A 19,907-nucleotide genomic window follows, 5' to 3' on the forward strand; every position below is an offset into this window, starting at 1 on the left:
CTCAACCATCTATTCAATCCGGAATTGGTTCAAGTTAACGATTTCCGGTTTCAACCTTTATAGTCATAGAACAAAACCAGTACGGCATAGCAAGTAGTAGTGGATTCTTGATATGGATTCAGCGTCGAGGAGCAGGTTCTATCTTTAATCTTACTACTCTATTGCAACCAATAGTTATAGATGTACGTACTACTTCAAGTTTTGGTCTTGAATTTCCGTAAGTCTACTGTACTGCAGTTTCACACTCTGGAACGATAGTCACTTTGACCCGTAAGGGCGCATTTCCTCAGGATATTCTCATGACTTTTGACTTTTCGACGTTTATTTCCATTCCATATAGTTTTCTGGTGTCAACTATTTTGTCAATCATCTCCTGTAGTCCTTCTTCGGTTTTAGATATAATAATACAATGAAACCTGTCAACTTGGCCACCTTCTTATCTTGGCCTAGTTTGTCTTGAACCTGCATTTTCCCATAAGACATTCGTTACTTACTACTCTATAAGTTGGCCACCTGTCTATCTTGCAAGTTGGCCACACTGAAGCAATGTTTACCCTATGATGATGATGATAAATTTACCTGCGTATCTTGGCCACGAAAAATAGTTTTGTTATTTTTCTTAACTCTTTCGAATTCCCATATGAGAGGCAGATGTTCTGTTTATGACTGGACACAAAGAAGCATAGATTCGCACGATTTGTTCTTGGAGGTCAATGGCCAGAACACTACCCTCATAAAGGGGTGGTGAAGGAAGATGTGAATAAGAAAAAGCACGTACAGGAATTCAGGAAATGGTTGTGCGTATTTGTTTACCCTGTCTGTTTTGATAAAACCATTAGCTATATCAACTCCTCTCATCAGTGGGGAGCTTTAGTAATTCCGGAAAATTCTCAAGGTTAAAACTAACCATCTCAATTGTCAACTATTGGCACCTGTCGGCTTCCCAAAAGATAGCGGAGTTTTTGAGATATGAATTCCCTCAAGATTTTCTCAAAACATCTTTTGCTCCGAAGGAAACACTTCTAGCTCATTAACAAGAGGTAGTTAACTACAACATTAGAATGTGCATGTCTGGCAAAAAGAATAAAGCAAATATGTCTAGAATGAACCACCATTCAGTAACAACTGAAAAGAAGTCATATAAATTGCATATGAATTTCTCAATTTATAACTTAGCTTTTCTTGTTTTCAATCTGAATAATTCAATGTGCTATAATATCAATTTCAATAAACTGCGTACATACACTTATATTTCATGGTGTTTGTGTTATTGTGTTTTCAATCCGAAAAATCCAATGTACCAGACTAGATTTCAGGAAGAGAAAGGTATGCACATATATTAAACATAGTATCAAGGGCGCCGATCCTGGGGGGACCGAGGGGGCCCGACCCCTCTAAAGCTCATGTGGCTCCCTATTTTATTTATGAGTATACAATATTTGGTACAATTTGAGTGCAATTTGTCTTAAAATCTTCATATATGTACCTTCTGCATCTGAAGCCCCCCCCAAAAAAAAATTTACAGAGAAATCGGCGCCCTTGCATACTATAGTAATATTTTCTAGTACTGTATATTTTTATGATTACTCTATATACATTATTTATAAGTAGCTGTCGTGCCTCTGCTTATTAAAATTTTACAATCAAGTAATACTAGAAATCCTATTCTAAAAATACACAAATCACACTTATTTTCTGTAAGTTGGCCACTTTTCGATGGAACCGATGGTGGCCAACATAGACAGGTTTCACTGTAGTATCATCTACATATCTGATCTTGTTAATGATCTTCCCACCAATTTTGAAATCTCCAATTGCTAATAATGCTTCCTTCATTAAACATTCACTGTAAATGAATAATTGTGGTGACATACTACATCCTTGTCTCACTCCTCTTCCGATCACCACACTACTGGTTTCTCCTTCATTCAAGCGCAACTTCATTCGTTGTCCTGTGTACACGTTTCGAATGAGTCGTCGGTGTCGTCAAATGACTCCGATTTCTTTAAGTATTTTCAAAGGTTTCGTCCAATTGACCCGGTAGAAAGCTTTTTGTCAGTCGATGAAGTACAAACATAGCTCTTCCTTCACATCCTGAACTCGATCTGATATAAGTGTCATCAACCCAATAGCATCGATGGTGGCTTTTCCTTTCCGGAATTGAAACTGGTCTTCTAACATCTCTTCTATTTACTTTCCAGTCGCCTGGTCAGTATGCGTGCAATAATCTTTCCAATGTGGGAAACAAGGCTAATGATTCTGTGCTCGCTGCATTTGTTTTCTTAGACAATACAATCATTATAACATCAAGAAAATCCTTTGGCCATTCTCCACTCAAGTAGATCTTGTTAATAAGTGAAGTCAGTACTTTCATTGCATTGTCTCCTAATCCCTTGAGCAAATCTACTGGTATGTCGTCGTCTCCAGCAGCCTTTCTCCTTCGCATGTCTTTGGTTGCTTGTATTACTTCACTTTTTAACATACTGGGTCTTTTTTCATCTTCATCCACCCCTTCCTCTGCTTTGATCGCAATATCATTGGGGCGATTCTTCTGATCATGCAGATCTTTTATGTATCCCTTCGAAATTCTAAGAATTTCTTGATGGTCAGTGACCACATGACCTTGTTGATCTTCGATTCCAAACGTTCGTATACTTTTGTTAGCTTTCCCTCCTAATTCTTGTGCTTTCTGATACGTGAGATCATATCTGCCGCGCCGTTGAAGTTCCATTATTTCTTCACATATTTGTTCCATGTATTTTTCTTTCGCTTTGTCCATCTCTCATCAATTCATTATTCAGCTTTCTGTATTCATTGATGGTCGTGCTTTTTGCCCTTCTGCGTTCCTCCATCTTCTTAAGCATCGCTTCAATTATCCATGATTTTCTTGGTGCTCTTTCCATCCTGCCAATGTTATTGTAGAGTATGTCTAGTAGAATCTGTTTAACTTTTCCCCAACTATTTTCTACATTGCCAACCATATCGTCCGTTGCACAGAATTTTTCTTCAATCTCTTCTTTCGCATCGCTGTCGATATTTCTTAGTCGCTCTAAGTTCCATTTTCGATTTCTCGTCCCATTTTTCTTGATCGACTTTAACCAGGTTTGCACTTCCGCCACTAGGAGATTGTGGTCCGAATCAATGTCCACTCCTGGTAGTGTCTTCACGTCTCGTACACTATTCCTGAAACGTTGTTTCACAAGAACGTAATCTATCTGGTAGTGTTTCTTATCTCCTGTACAGCTTGGTTTTCCTTTTCTTAAACCACGTGTTCATCACTACCAGATCATGTTGCCTGCAGAAATCGATAAACATTTGACCCCCTTCGTTTCTTCTACCTAGTGCAAATGGTCCCACTGTCTTATTTTCAGCTCCTTCTCCTACTACGATGTTGAAGTCTCCCATTACTATAGCATTGACCTTACCTCTTCCTTCCTGATGCAAAATGTCACTTATCTCATCATACATTACTTCTACTTGAACATTAGCTATGACTTGAATTTATTTTTTAATTGTATTGAGTATTTATCTTAATTATTTCGAGTTACATTTTAATGCTTATTTTCCAGGTTTTTAATGCCTAAACATCCGGTCTCTAATTACGAGTAACCTAAAGATGGGAACTAAATAAAGTATGAAAAATAGCATTGGGCATACGACTACCATTTATTTCATAATACTAACAAATTCCAGAAACAATACTTTTCATAACATTTTCCAAAGTTCATTGTGACATCACTAATTGCTATGAATTCCATCTTTCAGGGAAGCTAATATCCTTGGTTTGTTTCCGTGTACAGAATCTCTCACGAAGCTGTACACACTAGATTAGAGTTTTGGTGATTTCGTGGTCCATTAATGTTGCTACTTTGAAAAACAATCTTCACAAATCAATCCATCGTTATTCCCAACAGTTTGACATTTATAGACAATCCTTGCACAAAAGTTTGACGACTAACCTAGCTAGGTACAGATCGTTTCACAGTAATTGATACAGAACCTTGCCACTGATATTTTGCAATACATTGTTTTCCAGGTGCATAGGTAATCCACGGCCTCTAGTGATTAGTTACTTCTGGTTTTTAATTCCTCCCGCCCCCTTTGCCTCATCTAAAGCAGTCTTCGTCAACTCATTGCTGCTATGACTTAATATGCTCCTTCCATTCTGATAGAAATTCACATGGATAGATTTTTGATCGAGAGTTACAATGTGTTAATAAGATTAACACCTTAGCTAAGTATAAAGTAATTTTGTGACAATTGAGAATCTGTTTCTGAACAAAACAGGATTCTTCTCAAAAAGAGAGTATTACTACCTGCAGTTACTAAACGTTTGTGTTTAATCAAGGTTCGTAGCGAAGTGAGGGGGGAGATTCAAATATGGGGTCAGACAGAAATATATTCACATATGCAAGGTTAGGATTGAAGAACCGAATGGTGGAACAATATTCATATTCTAAGGAAAATTGTGATTTTGTGAAATAAACGAATCAAAGTTTCTCAGTCGAACACGCAGTTGTCTAATGAATGTGGAGAACTCTTTTTGGAGCATCTATAACTATTACACACGGAGAAAAAGATCTTTTCATTTGGAGAATGAGATTAAAAAGAAACAAATGCTCACAGCTTTCGAACCCAGAACCTATGTGTCATGAGGGCACAAAGCTAACTACTCACCCACGGAGACTTCTTTTTGACTAAACATGCATGTTCTCGCATAACTTAAGGACATCACATTTTCGTGACATGAAAATTGGAAATACGTATACTTTTACTTCTATTAAGAATAGTTCATATAAAAATGAACGTCTGTATGTTTGTTTGTCTCGTATACAAGTCACCACCGTTGACTTAGTAAACTTGAAAGTGATTTTATCAAAGAGATCATAGTTTGAAAGAAACCGCAGAATCTGTAGAAATGTTGGTTAGTATCCTAAGGGGTTGGATGAGATTTCAAAGGGGAAAAGGTGGTTTAAAATTTATGTTTATAAAATAGAATATCTGACGAAGTTTGCATGTTAGAAAGTTGAAATTTGATATGTAACTTCATTTATAAAAACAAGTTGACATATATATATATGTACCGTGTTATGCAAAAGTGAACTAAGCGCCAAACTTTGAAAATGCACGTAAATGCGACGATTGGTCCCTGATAAGCATTAGAACGTTTTGCGCAATCGAAAAGAGAGGAAAACCAACAAATTTCCAAAAAAGGAAACATAATTTCACTTTTGATTACGGCTACATTAATGCTGGACATCAACCTTTATACGTAATTTTCTCAAAAGTAAGAAAGTGGCGCTTAGTTCGTTTTCGCAGGACACGGTACATATATAATCTGACTTACAATTTGAAAGAAAAATCTAGGGGGTGACACTCCTAGGAAGAAAAGGGTGACATGTCAAGATAATCGAAGATGACTTATATTTGTGTCGAGTTCATAAATTTCGGGGACTCTGAAATGAATAGTGGCAGTTTCGATTCCATCTAAGTTCAGCCCCCACCCGTTTAAGGTGGGGGTGTGACGGGGTAAAAAATATCCGAAATGATGGAGATTATCTTCGAATCTATAGTTTTCTTCGGGGTAACTAAGCTGATTGGTGATAGTCCCAATGATATTTAAGTCCAAGTTTAGTCAAGAATGTGTATGTCAGCTGGCCCAGGAATTGAGAGGGGCAATGCCAGAGGCGTTGTTCGTAGTTATTTATTTTACTCAATTCTTTACTGTCGGGACAGTAGACATAATTTTTGAATAGATGACGGTTTAATAGTATGCCTGTATTGTAATTTGTGAAATTTCGTTGTAAAATAATAACTTTTTCTTAATTTAAAATGTTTTAAATCAATCACAGCATTCATTTTATTCTATCATTTTATTTAATTTCCAAATCGAGTACAGAAATATAACACTTTAGTCACAGTACAAATTACACAATCAGTAAGTCACGAATATACATAATTTTCCAAAATTACAAATACTTCCAAAACTACTAACATGATATCACAAATGTTAAAAATTTGATAATATTACATCAACAAATGCAATATTACCCTACGGTGAGGTTTATGGTTCTTCATGCATATGATTAATACTTATACTAAATCCAATGTTAGAATTGTTGTGTGACCTACTTACTATATATGGGTGATGTTGTTTTTATAATTGTATTTGTGTTACATTATTTACCAATTTTCACACACATCCATTAGGACTAACAAACAAGTGTTATAAATATGTTTTATAATTCCAAGTCTTTGATTTGAAGTTAAAAAATTCACAAATATATAATGAACATTACAAGTTCAGAAATCACTACTACGAATTTACTACTTTTAACAAACTATTTAAACTATATGAAACGTTGCTATTGTTATTCATATAAAACTTGGTTAATTAATAAATAAAGTGAGGACCAACGCAAAAGTGATAGTAATATTTTTCAACAATCAACAATACAGGAATCCGCCAGTACCTCATTTCAAGTATTTAAGTATTCTGAATTTCGGAATAATGGATTATTATTATTATTAATGTGTTCTTGTAACTTAGTAACGATGATGGTAAGCATTTTATTGTCTGCTTCCTAAAACTGTATTTTGAGCGATCTTAAAACATACACATATAGGAGTGTCACCTATTGTTATATTTAATATCATTTATTAATTAAAATATAGCAGAAAAATACGTGTTATTGTCTGCTTCATTTTTGTAAAATTTCAACATTTATGTAGCATATGTGTCGATGAGATCGTAAACTCATATTGCAACTTTATGCAAGGGCGCCGATTTCTCTGTAACTTTGGGGGGAGGAATTCATTAAAAAACACATAAAACAATACATATAATAAAAATACACATTCATAAAAATACATGGGACCCACATGAGCTTTGGGGGGCCCTCGGTACCCTTGACTTTATGTAACAAAACTGCTTTTTTACACATATGCATGTACTTGTAGACATTTTGATCTACAAAGATTCCGCAACCTGAAAAACAGTACATGATGTTGCACGTGAGAATTAAATCTAATTGGTTGTCAGAAAAGTTGATAGCATTCAATTCTACCCCCCCCCAAAAAAAAATAAATTAAATTAAATTTAAAAAAGCCTCTGGTCTGAAATTTCAAAACAAAGAAGTCAAATAGAGAAGTGAAATCAATCCTACAGAGACAAAGATTTGGAGTTAAAAGTACCTCAAGTTGTCTCCAGACTTAAGTTTAACGAACGTCCACTTTCAACTATTTTCCATAAGTTAACCTACGCTAACACATATTAGTGAAGCTTCAACAAAATTAATCTGCTACAAAGTGGTCAACATTAGAGTCGAACAATATAAGGAAACGAACTGGCGGACCGCCATCAAACAAATTTTGCTTTCATTATACTATGCTAAGTTGCAGTCTTTATTAAGCTTCGGAATAATTTTCTCGGGAGCTTCATATCTCAGTACTTCTGTGTTTTGCTTACAGAAGGTGATAAGGACTTTCTAATTTATCATCAAAAGCCTCTTGTAGAAGTTCATTTCAGTCAAATAAAATTTTAATTATCCCTTGTTTGTATAGACCTACAAAATTCTATATATATATATATATATATATATATATATATATATATATATATAAAAAGAAACGAAAACATTTTTATTCATGTATATGATGTACACTCATGTCCAAAATTATTGTCGCATATATTTTAAATATGTTATTGTAGGAATATAATTTGATAACGAATTCGCCCGGTATTTCTTATAATGTTAGTATGTGTATAATCGGCAAAGACATGTATGTGGAAAACTTCATGTCAAAAGATCAGTAAATAAGAACACTAAAACAAAAGTAAAACTTTCTTGTCCATTTAGCAACATTTTGTTTTACTCATTCTAATTTTCGTATTTACAATTCTATTCCTATGAAATTTACCTCAAATATACATTTCCCGATTATACACATAGTATCAGTATTAAAAGTACCCTGCAAAATCACTATCAAATTATATTCGTACAAGAAGACAGTTATAGAAATGCGACAAAAATTTTGGATATGAGTGTACATTCATATGATACACACACACACACACACAAAAAAAAAAGAAAGATACATATTATTTCAAAACTACACTTGAAGTGAAAGAAGTGTCCTTCCTAAGTCCACTAAGCTTTACAATAAGTTGGGGACTTACTTGAAGGATATTAAAAACATACCGGTACCGAAATCCAAAAAGATGTTCAAATTTCTTTCTAATGTATTAATGATGTTAATGATTTTAGTGATACTATTTACAATTAATGTTAATATCAATTATACACAGATATTAATATCACATGGTAATTCCCATGTATTGATCTTTGATCGATTATGTACAAAAATACATAAATAAAATATGAATAAATGAATATAAGAATTGAGTTGAATATCAGTTTGGAGAACCAAAGGACTTAATTCCAGGGCGGCAACAAAAATTACGGGAAAAAATTCCCTGACTTCTGCCAGTTTCCCAAAACATTTTTTGAAATTTTCTCTGGTATGTAATTAGCTATACAGACTGTCCCATGTTGATGGAAAAACAAGACCAAGAAAATATGACAGCGATGACACATAAATGTTCTCCTTAATAAACTAGAAAACGGAACCATATTTAAACAAAACAAATACAACATATTTTATTATGAAATTACAGATCATCTAATGAAAAATTCCTTAAAAGAAAACAAGACATTAAGCATTTACCCCGAAACCTGAGTCTGTAACTTTAATCACATGATGAAAGTTTCATCGCATATGAAAGGAAAAAGTCGCAGTAAGACATCGAAAAAGGTTGAATGTACTGTATACACATAAAACTAGCTGTGGTATACAGAGGTATTAGCGACATTCTCTTAGAAAAAAGTCAATAGTATTATGTAAGTCATGTCACTTCTTCAAACGCTTTATGTTCTCGTCAATATTGCGCATATCTTCCGTTGCATCTATCTTCTCTCTCTCTCTCTCTCTCTCTCTTTCTCAATGTTTCGATGATCCAGGAGCATATCCACTGAGCAATACAAGCGGCTAAATGGGAATCTTTACTTGTAAAGATGAATTTTCCAGGATGAATCCAGGAACGAAATGAGAACACAATAGAATAAAAAAATATCACTTCAGGTGGAACACTAACTATGGCGGTGACACTATATACCACAGGCTACTATGAATAAAGAGAGCACTACATATTTGTCTTCTCAGCTTCAAGTTTCAGCTTCAGAATGATCTTTACTTTCCTTCTTTAGCTTCTTCTTCTTTCTTTCTCTCGTCGTTAATTTGTTGCTTCTGCGAAACGAGTACGAGCATTTTGTACATAATGAATCCTGGATTTCCTTATGGATAATTTCTCAAGGCCACCCGAAGAAGCTACTAAATCGTACACAAGTAATAAAGTTTGTTCTTTTAAATTATCTGCTACACGTTGTGCATTGATTGCAAAATCTTATTTATAGATTTGAATTTCATGAGAAAAAATTAATACGATTTTATCAACATCTGTTAAATCATTTCACTTCAGGGTTCCTACTGATCTGCAGAAATCTATTTCACTGACTTCGCCCTGACCTTTGGCAGGAAATTCCCTGACTTTCAGGACAGGTGTCAGATGACGTTGACATATAAATAAGGAGTAAATAACGGTGAATATTTATATATGAAAACATTTATTCTGTAGAGACAAATAGTAATCAATAGCTCATACGTACATTCCAGTTACCTCCCATGAAAATCTGAGCCATGTTTCAAACTGTGATCATTAATGGTTGACTAAGCCGAATTTGGTGTACAATTAATGTTAGAAAAAATATATAAAATTTTCCTGACTTTCCCTGATTTCCAATCTTTTTCCCTAAGCTTCCCTGATTTGCACCATTTTCCCTGCGTTTTTCCTGATTTCCCGGACCAGCAGGAATCCTGCACTTTGAAGAGTACGAAATCTCTAGTAAAAAGTAATCCAAATGTTGACTACTTCTAGAATATTGACTCATAAGTGTTTTACAATTCGGATTCGAACAAAACTCTTTGAGATGCTTCACGACTGCATCTGCCTTATATCCATATAAACAAATTGTTTTCAACCAGTTCAGCTGAAAGAGACTTCAAGAAATTCACTCCAACATCAGACTCTGCAGAAACATTAAAATCCAAACATGAAAGAGTTCCAGTCAATTTATAATTTAACGGTGGCTTTTCCAGAAATCTAATAACAAATTTCTGTAGACATTTTCTGCAATTTCGGCAAAAATCTAAAATGTCGAAATCCGTTATCGGTACGCATTTTTTGAAGACAGTATATATATATATATATATAGCAAAACCAACGCAAACGTTTCCATAGGAAGAAGTTTTTTTCATTTTCCAATCCGTATACATGAACTTGAAGAACTATTATTTTTTTTACGTAAGATTAAAAGATATAAAGAAATGGATTAAGATTGGAGACAGTCTGAAATTTACTAAGGAAAGTTTCTGTTTCTGAAACAAGTCCTGACATGTTTAATATAGAGCAGAATATATGGATAAATATTATCGGCTCGCTGGACAACACTATCATTTTTAAATCCAGCACAGAAAGAAACTTCACTGGAAAATTTTGAGCCTCTATAGAAGTGTACCCTGTTCGGTGTGCTGGAAAATCCTTTAATAGGTTATACGGAGCTCTTAGAAATTCAACGATTCTCAAGGTCGTTACCTCAATCCACACAAGGTAAGTAACTCACTGCTTTTATATAAAGTATAACAGGATCATTATATTAACGAATGCAGGAAACAACCTATTTTGATTATACCAATTCAATCTTCAGAGGTGTTCTGAATATGGACACTGGATTGTCCAAGCACAACAAGAAGTTGTTGTACAAACCACATGATCTGAGTAAAAGAACACTGAGTTCAAGAGTAAATGGTTATTCAGGGAGCGGACTGGATTGCGTAGTGATTAACGCATCGGCACGGTACTCTGAAGACCCCGAGATCAAGTCCCGGTCCAGTCATGCACTTTTCACTCTTTGTTTACCACTAAATTTGCACCTATAGAGGAATTGGTGTGTTAAAAATCGTTTGTTTCCTCCAGTCGCTAATATAATGATAATACAACCGTCGGAGGCGTTCTGAACGTAGACAATGGATTGTCCAAGCACACCAGGAAGTTGCAGCATAAACCATGAGGCCTGAGTGAAAGAACATCGACTTCAAGAATGAGAAAGTGTATGGCTATTCAGGAAGCGGACTGGGTAAAGTATATACACGTTCCGCCGGTGATCCCGGGTTCGAGTTCCGATCCAGTCATGCACAGCCATACACTTTCGCATTCTTGGCCGTACAGGATCATTTGGCAACTTCTTGATATGTAACTTGGAAATAAGCAGAAATATAAAGTTTACATTAGGGGCCATCCATTGAAATTTGAATAATCGTTTTTAAGTTGAAGGGAGAAAACCTCTCTTTTAGAAAGCGATGAAAATGTCAGAAGTTGTAGAATTCCCTAAAAATGCCCATGTCAAATAACGCGTGCGCACTTGCTCTTTTACGGTACTCCAGAATCACAGATTTATGTCTTTCAACAACTGAATTAGTATGGTGATAAATCATTGTTCACTTCATTAATCATCATTCACTTTTATAATCATCTGTCTCTATTAGCCTTCATTTCAATGATGTGGGACGTTAAACTGAATTCATTTCAGTTGGTGAGATAAGAAAATGGTAGGAAAAGAGAGAATCCCGAGAAAATCCACGAGCACGATTTCAACCAACATAAACTGACATGATTTGGGATTAAACCAGGACCCCCGGAACCCGGAGTGAGTGCTCCACTATTTCTTTTTAAAGTTAACTGATTTACTGAACGTTCCTCGGTAACTTAATTCCCCTAATTATCATTATTTTACTGTTTTCCATTAACTTTAAAAACAGCGTCACGAAACAGAAATCTTGAGGATAGTCAAAATTCCAGAGGCTCTCCCACTGGGAATCGAACCCAGGACCGCGTACACCAAAGGCGCACGCTCTAGCCACTAGACCAGCGAGGAGTGCTAATCACTGAGCCACCTTGCTCCTTCTAATTAAAGAACAAGAACAAGGAAGAAGTGTGAAAATTTATTGTTCACACAAGATTTCCAATAATAATAATAATAATATAGTGACTTCGGACATTGGACACTCTCGAAAGCGAATTTTAATTCAAACTAAGTTGAACTATTTTACTTGACTAGAGATTATGTTGCGTCCTCTTCTTCAGTTTTTACGTATTATCAGAAGTCCATCAGAATAAAAAAAAAAAAAAAAAAAAGTATTGTCATCGGACTGCTGGTCATGTGTAAGATATTTTCGATTTTCGATTTTCTTTATCTGGTCAATATAATTCATCCACACATAAGGGCCTAACGATTCAACACACTCTCTTAACATCTTGCAAACACTTGCACTTAATGAGGGTGTTTCATTTTTCTTCCTAATGTCTCTCTTCAGTTTTGATCAAATTATTTCAATCGGGTTAAGGTAGTAATGATAAGGCGGAAGTCTTAACACGTAATGGCCACAGTCGCGCGCGATATTATCAATTACATAGGCTTTACCTATATTTGTCATTTTAATTTCATCCAAGAGGAAAGACAGCCTTTATCGGGAGAGGGTCGGGCAATGGGATATTGTTTACGTGCATGTAATGAACACTCTTTTACATTCATTAACATCGTCAGCATCTTCACTTTTAGGAGAATGATATGCAGCATTATCTAAAAGAATCACACACTTTTCATTTGTTGGCAAATTAACCATAAGGGTTTCTGAGAACCATTTCTCGAATACTGCAGAATTCATGTCATCGTGACTGCCAGCCACTGCATCACCAATATTTTTCGCTGACAAAAACATACAGTTTTTTACCCAGCCGTTATCACTGCCGGCATGCAATACCATTATTCTTTTGGCTCTAGATATGGAAACATTTAGGGGAGGCATCATCCCAACCCTTCCTTGAAACATCATGGGTATCGTACCAAGTTTCATCTAAATACATTACTTTTTCACCCTCGCTGCGGAATTGCCTTAATTTGCTCAGATACATGTATCGCCACGTAACGATCCTGCTTGATTCCACTATCAACCTTCTGCCATTAAGCGTCTGATATTTGAAACATAAATGCTTTAAAAGTAGGGACAACATTACGCGCTCATAAGGAAAGTCACATATTTCATGAAGATGACTCACAATTTAATTTACAATAAGTGCCGTGCCCTTACTGTAGAATTTATAAATTTCTTGGCGGACTAAATCGAACGTAGAATTATCAATTTTTGTGAAACGTATCATCTTATTTCCACATTTCTTTGATGTCTTTGGGGTTGCCCTATCTGCTATTCTTCTCACGGTATTCCTATGAAGTCCTAAAATCTTTGCAGTTTTACTGCACAGTCCCCTCCCTAGTTTGTTTTTACTACGGTGTCATATGAACTTAAAACAAGCTCCTAGCTTTGTTGAATAAGTATCCCACGTAACGATGTTCTTCTTTCTTTTTTGTCTTTTAGTCTTCTGGTGAATTACTTTTTGTCTTCTGGTGTAGGCGATTTTCCATTAGTCTCTCCACTCTCCACATTATATATTTTGTATAATATCATTGACATGTTCTACACCATATGGCAATCAGCCAATGTAAATGGTCATTGAACGCAATAAAATTCAATTCAATTCAATTCAATTCAACAATCTTCTACTCACTAACTCAAAGGACAGCATTTGGAAATGTGGCAATCAAAATTCCACGTGGAGCGACTGTCGATTGTTTCAAATGAGGATTTTACTTGACCATTTAGTTATCGGGGGAGTTTTCTGCAAGATCCCTCGGACGATGACTTATTTAAGGCACGAGCCACCATACGTAGAAAGTGGTATTCTTTATACACAAACTGCAGTTTGGTTGAAGAAACAAAATATAAGTTTCTAAAATAAGAAATGCAAATGTTGCACTAAACAATGAAATACGATCGCGCGCTTAACACACTTAGTGTTAACTATCAAGCTCACGCATTTGGGTATTTATAAAATTCTGTTTTCCAGCAACGAATACTATCGCGCAAGTAAATTAGATTTCCACGCTAGAAAGCGAGCAGTGAACTGCTTATTGCCGAGGAAAATAAAATGGTGTACCGGAACATTGTTTACATGAATGAAAGAAGTCAATCTTTGCTAAATCGTAGTTTCACGATTCCTGAAGGTGCCTTATGATCATTGACAGACGTAAACTAATTGCTTAACATTTATACGTTACAATAAAGCGTAAGTTTAACGTCCCACAAACGAGATAGTAATTACGGAATTCATGATGTAAAAGTGAAAGGAATGCAAATAAGGGGAGAAACGGACGAATCTCGAGAAAATCCGCTCCCTCGGTGTTTATTTACCACAAAACTAATATCGTACCCCCATGGTTTGAACACAGGATCTTGAGCCCCAGAAGTGAACGCTCTACCGACTACGCCATCGAATTTATGTTTAAGTTAGCATCAACATGCACAATATTTCAAACCCGTTTCCTGAAATATGATCAATCGCTTGGATCAATTTCCTTCACTCAGTGTAACTCGTAAAATGACCCGTCAGTAAGAAGAAACCTGCTTGCTTCCCTACTTAAGGATTTTGATTATATATATATATATATGGAAATATGATGGAGATTCCACTTACGATTACTTTTCTATAGTAAAGGTATGAAGATGTCAACATTAAAATAATAACTGGACATCATGCAACTTCGTGACTTCTACAGTGTACTGGAAATAAATTATTAAAATTATTTTATAACCTGAATTGCAAATTCTGACCATCCTCTTTCTTATCTTTCATTTCACTGCAAATTATTAAATTAAAAAATCCAGTCTTTATTACGTATTTTTGGAAACTGGTACTAGCAGGGGTGTTCTCATGGGTGCTCAGTTTTGAACTTCCAGAACAGTTGCGTTCCTCTCTCAAAAGCTGCATTCCAATTACATTTTTTTTTACACGTTTTGTCTTTTTACACGTTTGTTTTTCATCTATGATAAGTATTAAGCCTATCAATAACACGTCACTTTAGTCTCCATTAAATCTTCTGACATAGACATATAAAAATACACTTAATTTAAATTTTATATCTTAAGTTAAAACTCGTTTCTCAAATTAATCACATCTAGGTAATACTACAATGAATAAAGTTACCAACATTGATACAGTAACTAAAGATTGTGTTCGTGGTACAACATTTCGTATTAATTTAATTTATATTCTGTAAAGTACTACGGAATAGAGTCAGAATACAGAATACATATATGCACAAGGTGTTCAGAAAGAATAGCACACAAAGTTCGCAAAATAAATTCTTGCACATATACAAAAAAGGTGAGAGGCCGAATTGGAATATAATCCACCCAAAATTAGTGAGAACGATAAAATAAAGAGTCAGAATTCGAAAACAAAATTTCGGATCAAGGTTGAGTAAAGGAGAACAGTGATCATTTTGAGCTTAGATTATATTAATACCTTTTTGTTTTTGGTTTGGATTTGAATTTAGCGTCCCTATCAGCAGTGAGGCTATATGAGACGTGGACTTACAGCTTAATGTCGAACTCCAACCACATGAGCTCATCCGAACCACATCTCATCAAAGATCGAACCCGGATCTCCAATACCAAAGGCGCGTGCGCTATCCACATAGCTACGAGGACACTCGATTCGATTAATGCATCAGTGGATGTGGATCAGGGGGACGGCAGGGTTGGCCGCGAAACATAGAAGAAAACTGATCTAGAAGTGAGAAATTATAGATCAGAAACTGAAAATTGACACACAACCTGAGCTCAAAATAAACACAATGTTCTTTTACCATAATTCGACAATTCTTGAGTCCTCGGGTTTTATCATTTTTGTATCATCCCAAAATATTTTCGGAGAACTGTAGCTTCGAAATGATGCATTTGTTCACCCACGACAGTCTATAACCTTTTTCATGTTTTCGTATAAGCATTCGTTTTCCAAAATGTGTTGGTGTTGTTTCTGAACTTGAAGCTTGCTTATGTATTCATCTCTTTCATTTCGTTTCATTATAGAGGAATACTTTTAAATTATTTAATGCTTTTACCATTTCTCGTCATGTTTCTCTCTTAACTGATGAAGCTTGGTAGTGGCAGTAACGTGATAGTCCTTTTCCTAGGGCCAGCGTCGGCCCTCTTAGGTGGCATACATGTTATAATAATAATCACTGTAATCACTTCTCTTTTTGTAGATATTTTTTCACTCCCAAATTCACAGATACTACAGTTTCGTTCTCTTGGTGCCTTCGATACCATTTACCAAAGTATTTGTAGCGGAAAATCTCTGTCACCAACAGAAACAACGACAAAAACATCCCAGACACAAGACAAACAAAACTAAACGAAACTCGTTCAATGTCGAGGCCCACCAAAAGCTCCGGTTGGTGATTTGATTTTGGAGGCCACCACTGGTTTTTCAGCTTATGTCGTACACCAACTTCAGTCAGACGTCGAATGCTGAAAAATAAAGAAAACACTATATCAATAATTCGATATTTGAGGCTTAAAAAGTTGAATTCAGGATCTAATTTGTTTATCGAAGTTTAGCGGCCCTTTTCAGCAGTGAGGCTATATGAGAGGTAGATCTACAATTTAAAGTGGAATCCAATCCACCATAGTCAAATTTCAAAGCTCTCACCAGGAATCAAACACGAGACTATCTACAACAATGACGCGCGCACCGCAAACAACATTCAGAACTCATAAATATGATAGCAGAGTTTATTTTACGGAACAAGAAAGTCGAATTGAAAATGAATATGAAATAGAAGAAAACGATGTTCAACAATTAAAGTCAAAGACAAAAATAAAAATATCTATTTTGAGTATTACATCTAATTGGGCTTCATAATTAACTAAGTAACTAACTCCATAACCTACGGAACCCGGAGCATCAATGCCGCGTTCACAAAAGCTCTCCATTGACATATGTCCTTAGTGAACTGGATCTAGTTTCTACTTTGTATTCCTATTTCTGCGAGATCCATCTTAATATCATCTTCCCATCTGCGCCTAAGTCTTCCTAATGGTTGTTTTCCGATTGGATTTCCAGTTAAAATTTTGAAAGAGTTCCTACTTTCTTACATTCTGACTACATAACTTGCCCACCTGGGCCTCTTATATTTGATGACCCTAACAATGTTTGGTAAGTGATATAAATTATGCAGTTCCTCGTTATGACGTTTCTGGCATTTCCCATTCCGTTCCTCCTGAGTCTCAATATTAGTTTCACGATTTTATTTTCAAATACTTTCAGTCTACATTCTTCCCTCAGAGTAAGCGACCATGTTTCGCAACCATACAGCACAATAGTTATGATTATCGTTTTATATATTTTAAGCTTCACATTTTCCTCGACAGAATTTGCGATGACAAAAGATTTTGAACCGAAGAATAACATGACTTCCGGTTTCGGTCAATATTTAATTTCTTCGTGGCTATTATTTTGCTCTCTTAATATTAATCCTAGATATTTGAAATAGTCACTTCTTTGAAAGTATTATTTGATATTTTAACGTCCGGCGAACTTCCATGTATTTAGTTTTCCCTGCATTCACTTCTGAACCCATGTCCTCTTTACATTTCTTTCTATTGTTCTCCTATAAATCCCTATCAGATTTACATCATCAGCATACGCCATAACCTGATGAATACCATTCAGCTCTAGGTCCTGGTTCCTATCTTTTATTTTCCTTATAGCGTACTCCAGAAGAAATCTGAATAATAATGGTGACTATGCATCTCCTTGTTTCAGGACGTTCTCGTCGTCAAAGCTCATGGACAAGAATTTTCTTACTCTTTATATTTAAAAGTAAAATAGCGATGTGTCTAAAGCGATGTTGCAACGAATGGATTCTAATTGTTTTGACATATAGATCGGAGACATAGACACTACCAAAATTGGACATTTATCGTCCACAGACTACATTATGTTTGTCAAAAATTACTTATTTATATATTTATTATACAAATAAACGATAAACGATAATAGCAATCCTTGACTGAATACAAAGAGATAAGACATGAAAACTACGAAACTTCGCTCACAGCGAAATAAAAAAAAGCACTGTCCAATAACGAGGAAGAGAACTGGACAAGATATATGGTGTAAAAAGAGTTATTCGTCCATTCAGGAATGGACTATTAATATATTTTCCAATTACTAGTAAACCACTTCAAATCTTCCACTTATTAAAATTTTTCGGACAGAACTTTTTTTAAAATATACCGCAAAATAAATAAATAAATAATATCACCACTGTTTCTAAGAATAAAATTTTCTGAAAACATTTCAGATGTCGAAATGATAATTAGGTCTGTTCTGAATCAGGATAAATTTCTAAATATTTTTGATCTTAGAAACGATAATCAAAACTTTTTTCGGTGGTGTCCTGGTAGGATAAAAGTACTGGAAAGAAACTACAATAACTGTAATTCCTGAGGAACATAAGTTGGAAAATGTACACTCATGTCCAAAATTATTGCCGCTTGTCTATAAATATGTTTTTGTACGAATAAAATTTGATAACGAATTCGCCCGGTACTTCTTATAATGTTAGTATGTGTATAATCGGCAAATACACGTATGTGACAAATTTCATGTCAAAAGAGCAGTAAATAAGAACAATAAAACGACAATAGAATTTTCTTGTCCATTCAGCAACATTTCATTTCATTCATTATAATTTTCGTATTTACAATTCTTTTCCTATGAAACTTACCACAAATATACATTTCCCGATTATACACATAGTATCAGTACTAAAAGTACCCTGCAAAATCATTGTCAAATAATATTGTTACAAGAAGACAATTATAGATATACGACAATAATTTTGGACATGAGTGCACATACGAGAATGTGATGTTTCATCTGTCGCCTTTACATTTGATAGAGGTATTTTCAAGAGTGAATATATCTAGTAATATGAAAAATTTCCCCTCTTTGTTCTCGAATATAGGGCTTCTGTCAATCTTATCTTCAATAAGGATTTAGCAATTATACTTTCAAACATTTGTTATGTAATTATCATGTGGGAAGAGGATTTAAAAAGAAAATGTATGTATATGCTGACAACGGACTTATAAAAATCGAATTTTGAAGGTATTTGAAATATTTGTCTCACTTGAATCGTAATAGCATCAAGCACGTTCCAGTAATACTGAAAACATAATCTCCTTTATCTATTTTGGCGCATTCTACTATCGGTTTTAAATTTACATAGTGATTCAAGGGAAGACAACAGCAGATGCACTAGATCAAATTGAAATCCGATTAGAATTTTACAAAATCTCATATGGTTCGATTGGCAACAGAGTATGATCTTGTAAATCTGATTTAAACTGTTCTACATTAGGAATGGCCGGTAAACTTATAATGACGCCAAGAGACTGTTAGATATCGAAATGGAGCAAAATGATCAAGAATAATATTTCTTTGCCTACATCACATTTAGCGAATACCCGCATTTCCAATATTTTCGCTAATCCACAGTAATTAATATGAATATAATTAACATTGTATTATACAAATTAAAATTAAATAAACTACAAATTAAATGTATCCCGATATATCTTTCATAAAATACATTTCATTTGTTTGTGCAGGTTCACAAATCAAACGACAGAAAAATTTTCTATGTATTTGGAAACCGAACCATTTTCAGCCCCGAACTCAATTCTAACAGAGGGTTTGGTTTGATGTGTGTAGCTAAGAAATTGATTTCTACAACGCATTTATTAAATTACTTTTATGTTTGTTAGCTACAGTCAAATCTTGCAACTTATTTTTATTTATTTATTTATTTATTGTAGTTTAACGT

General features: G+C 34.9%; 1 protein-coding gene across 1 annotated transcript in view; it reads right to left on the reverse strand.

The window, feature by feature from the left end:
- Positions 1 to 5,854: 5,854 nt before the first annotated feature.
- The window catches only part of LOC145685829 (glutamate receptor ionotropic, kainate 2-like), a 90,705-nt gene continuing 76,652 nt past the window's right edge, over positions 5,855 to 19,907 (reverse strand). The window contains exon 9 of the mRNA XM_081758419.1: positions 5,855 to 16,542. Within this exon, the coding sequence (XP_081614545.1) occupies positions 16,260 to 16,542 (283 nt within the window). The 3' untranslated portion in view covers positions 5,855 to 16,259. The remainder of the gene's footprint in view (positions 16,543 to 19,907) is intronic.

Source organism: Thermobia domestica, chromosome 5 (genome assembly GCF_964235325.1).
Source record: "Thermobia domestica chromosome 5, izTheDome1.hap1.1, whole genome shotgun sequence".
Taxonomy (NCBI): Eukaryota; Metazoa; Arthropoda; class Insecta; order Zygentoma; family Lepismatidae; genus Thermobia; species Thermobia domestica.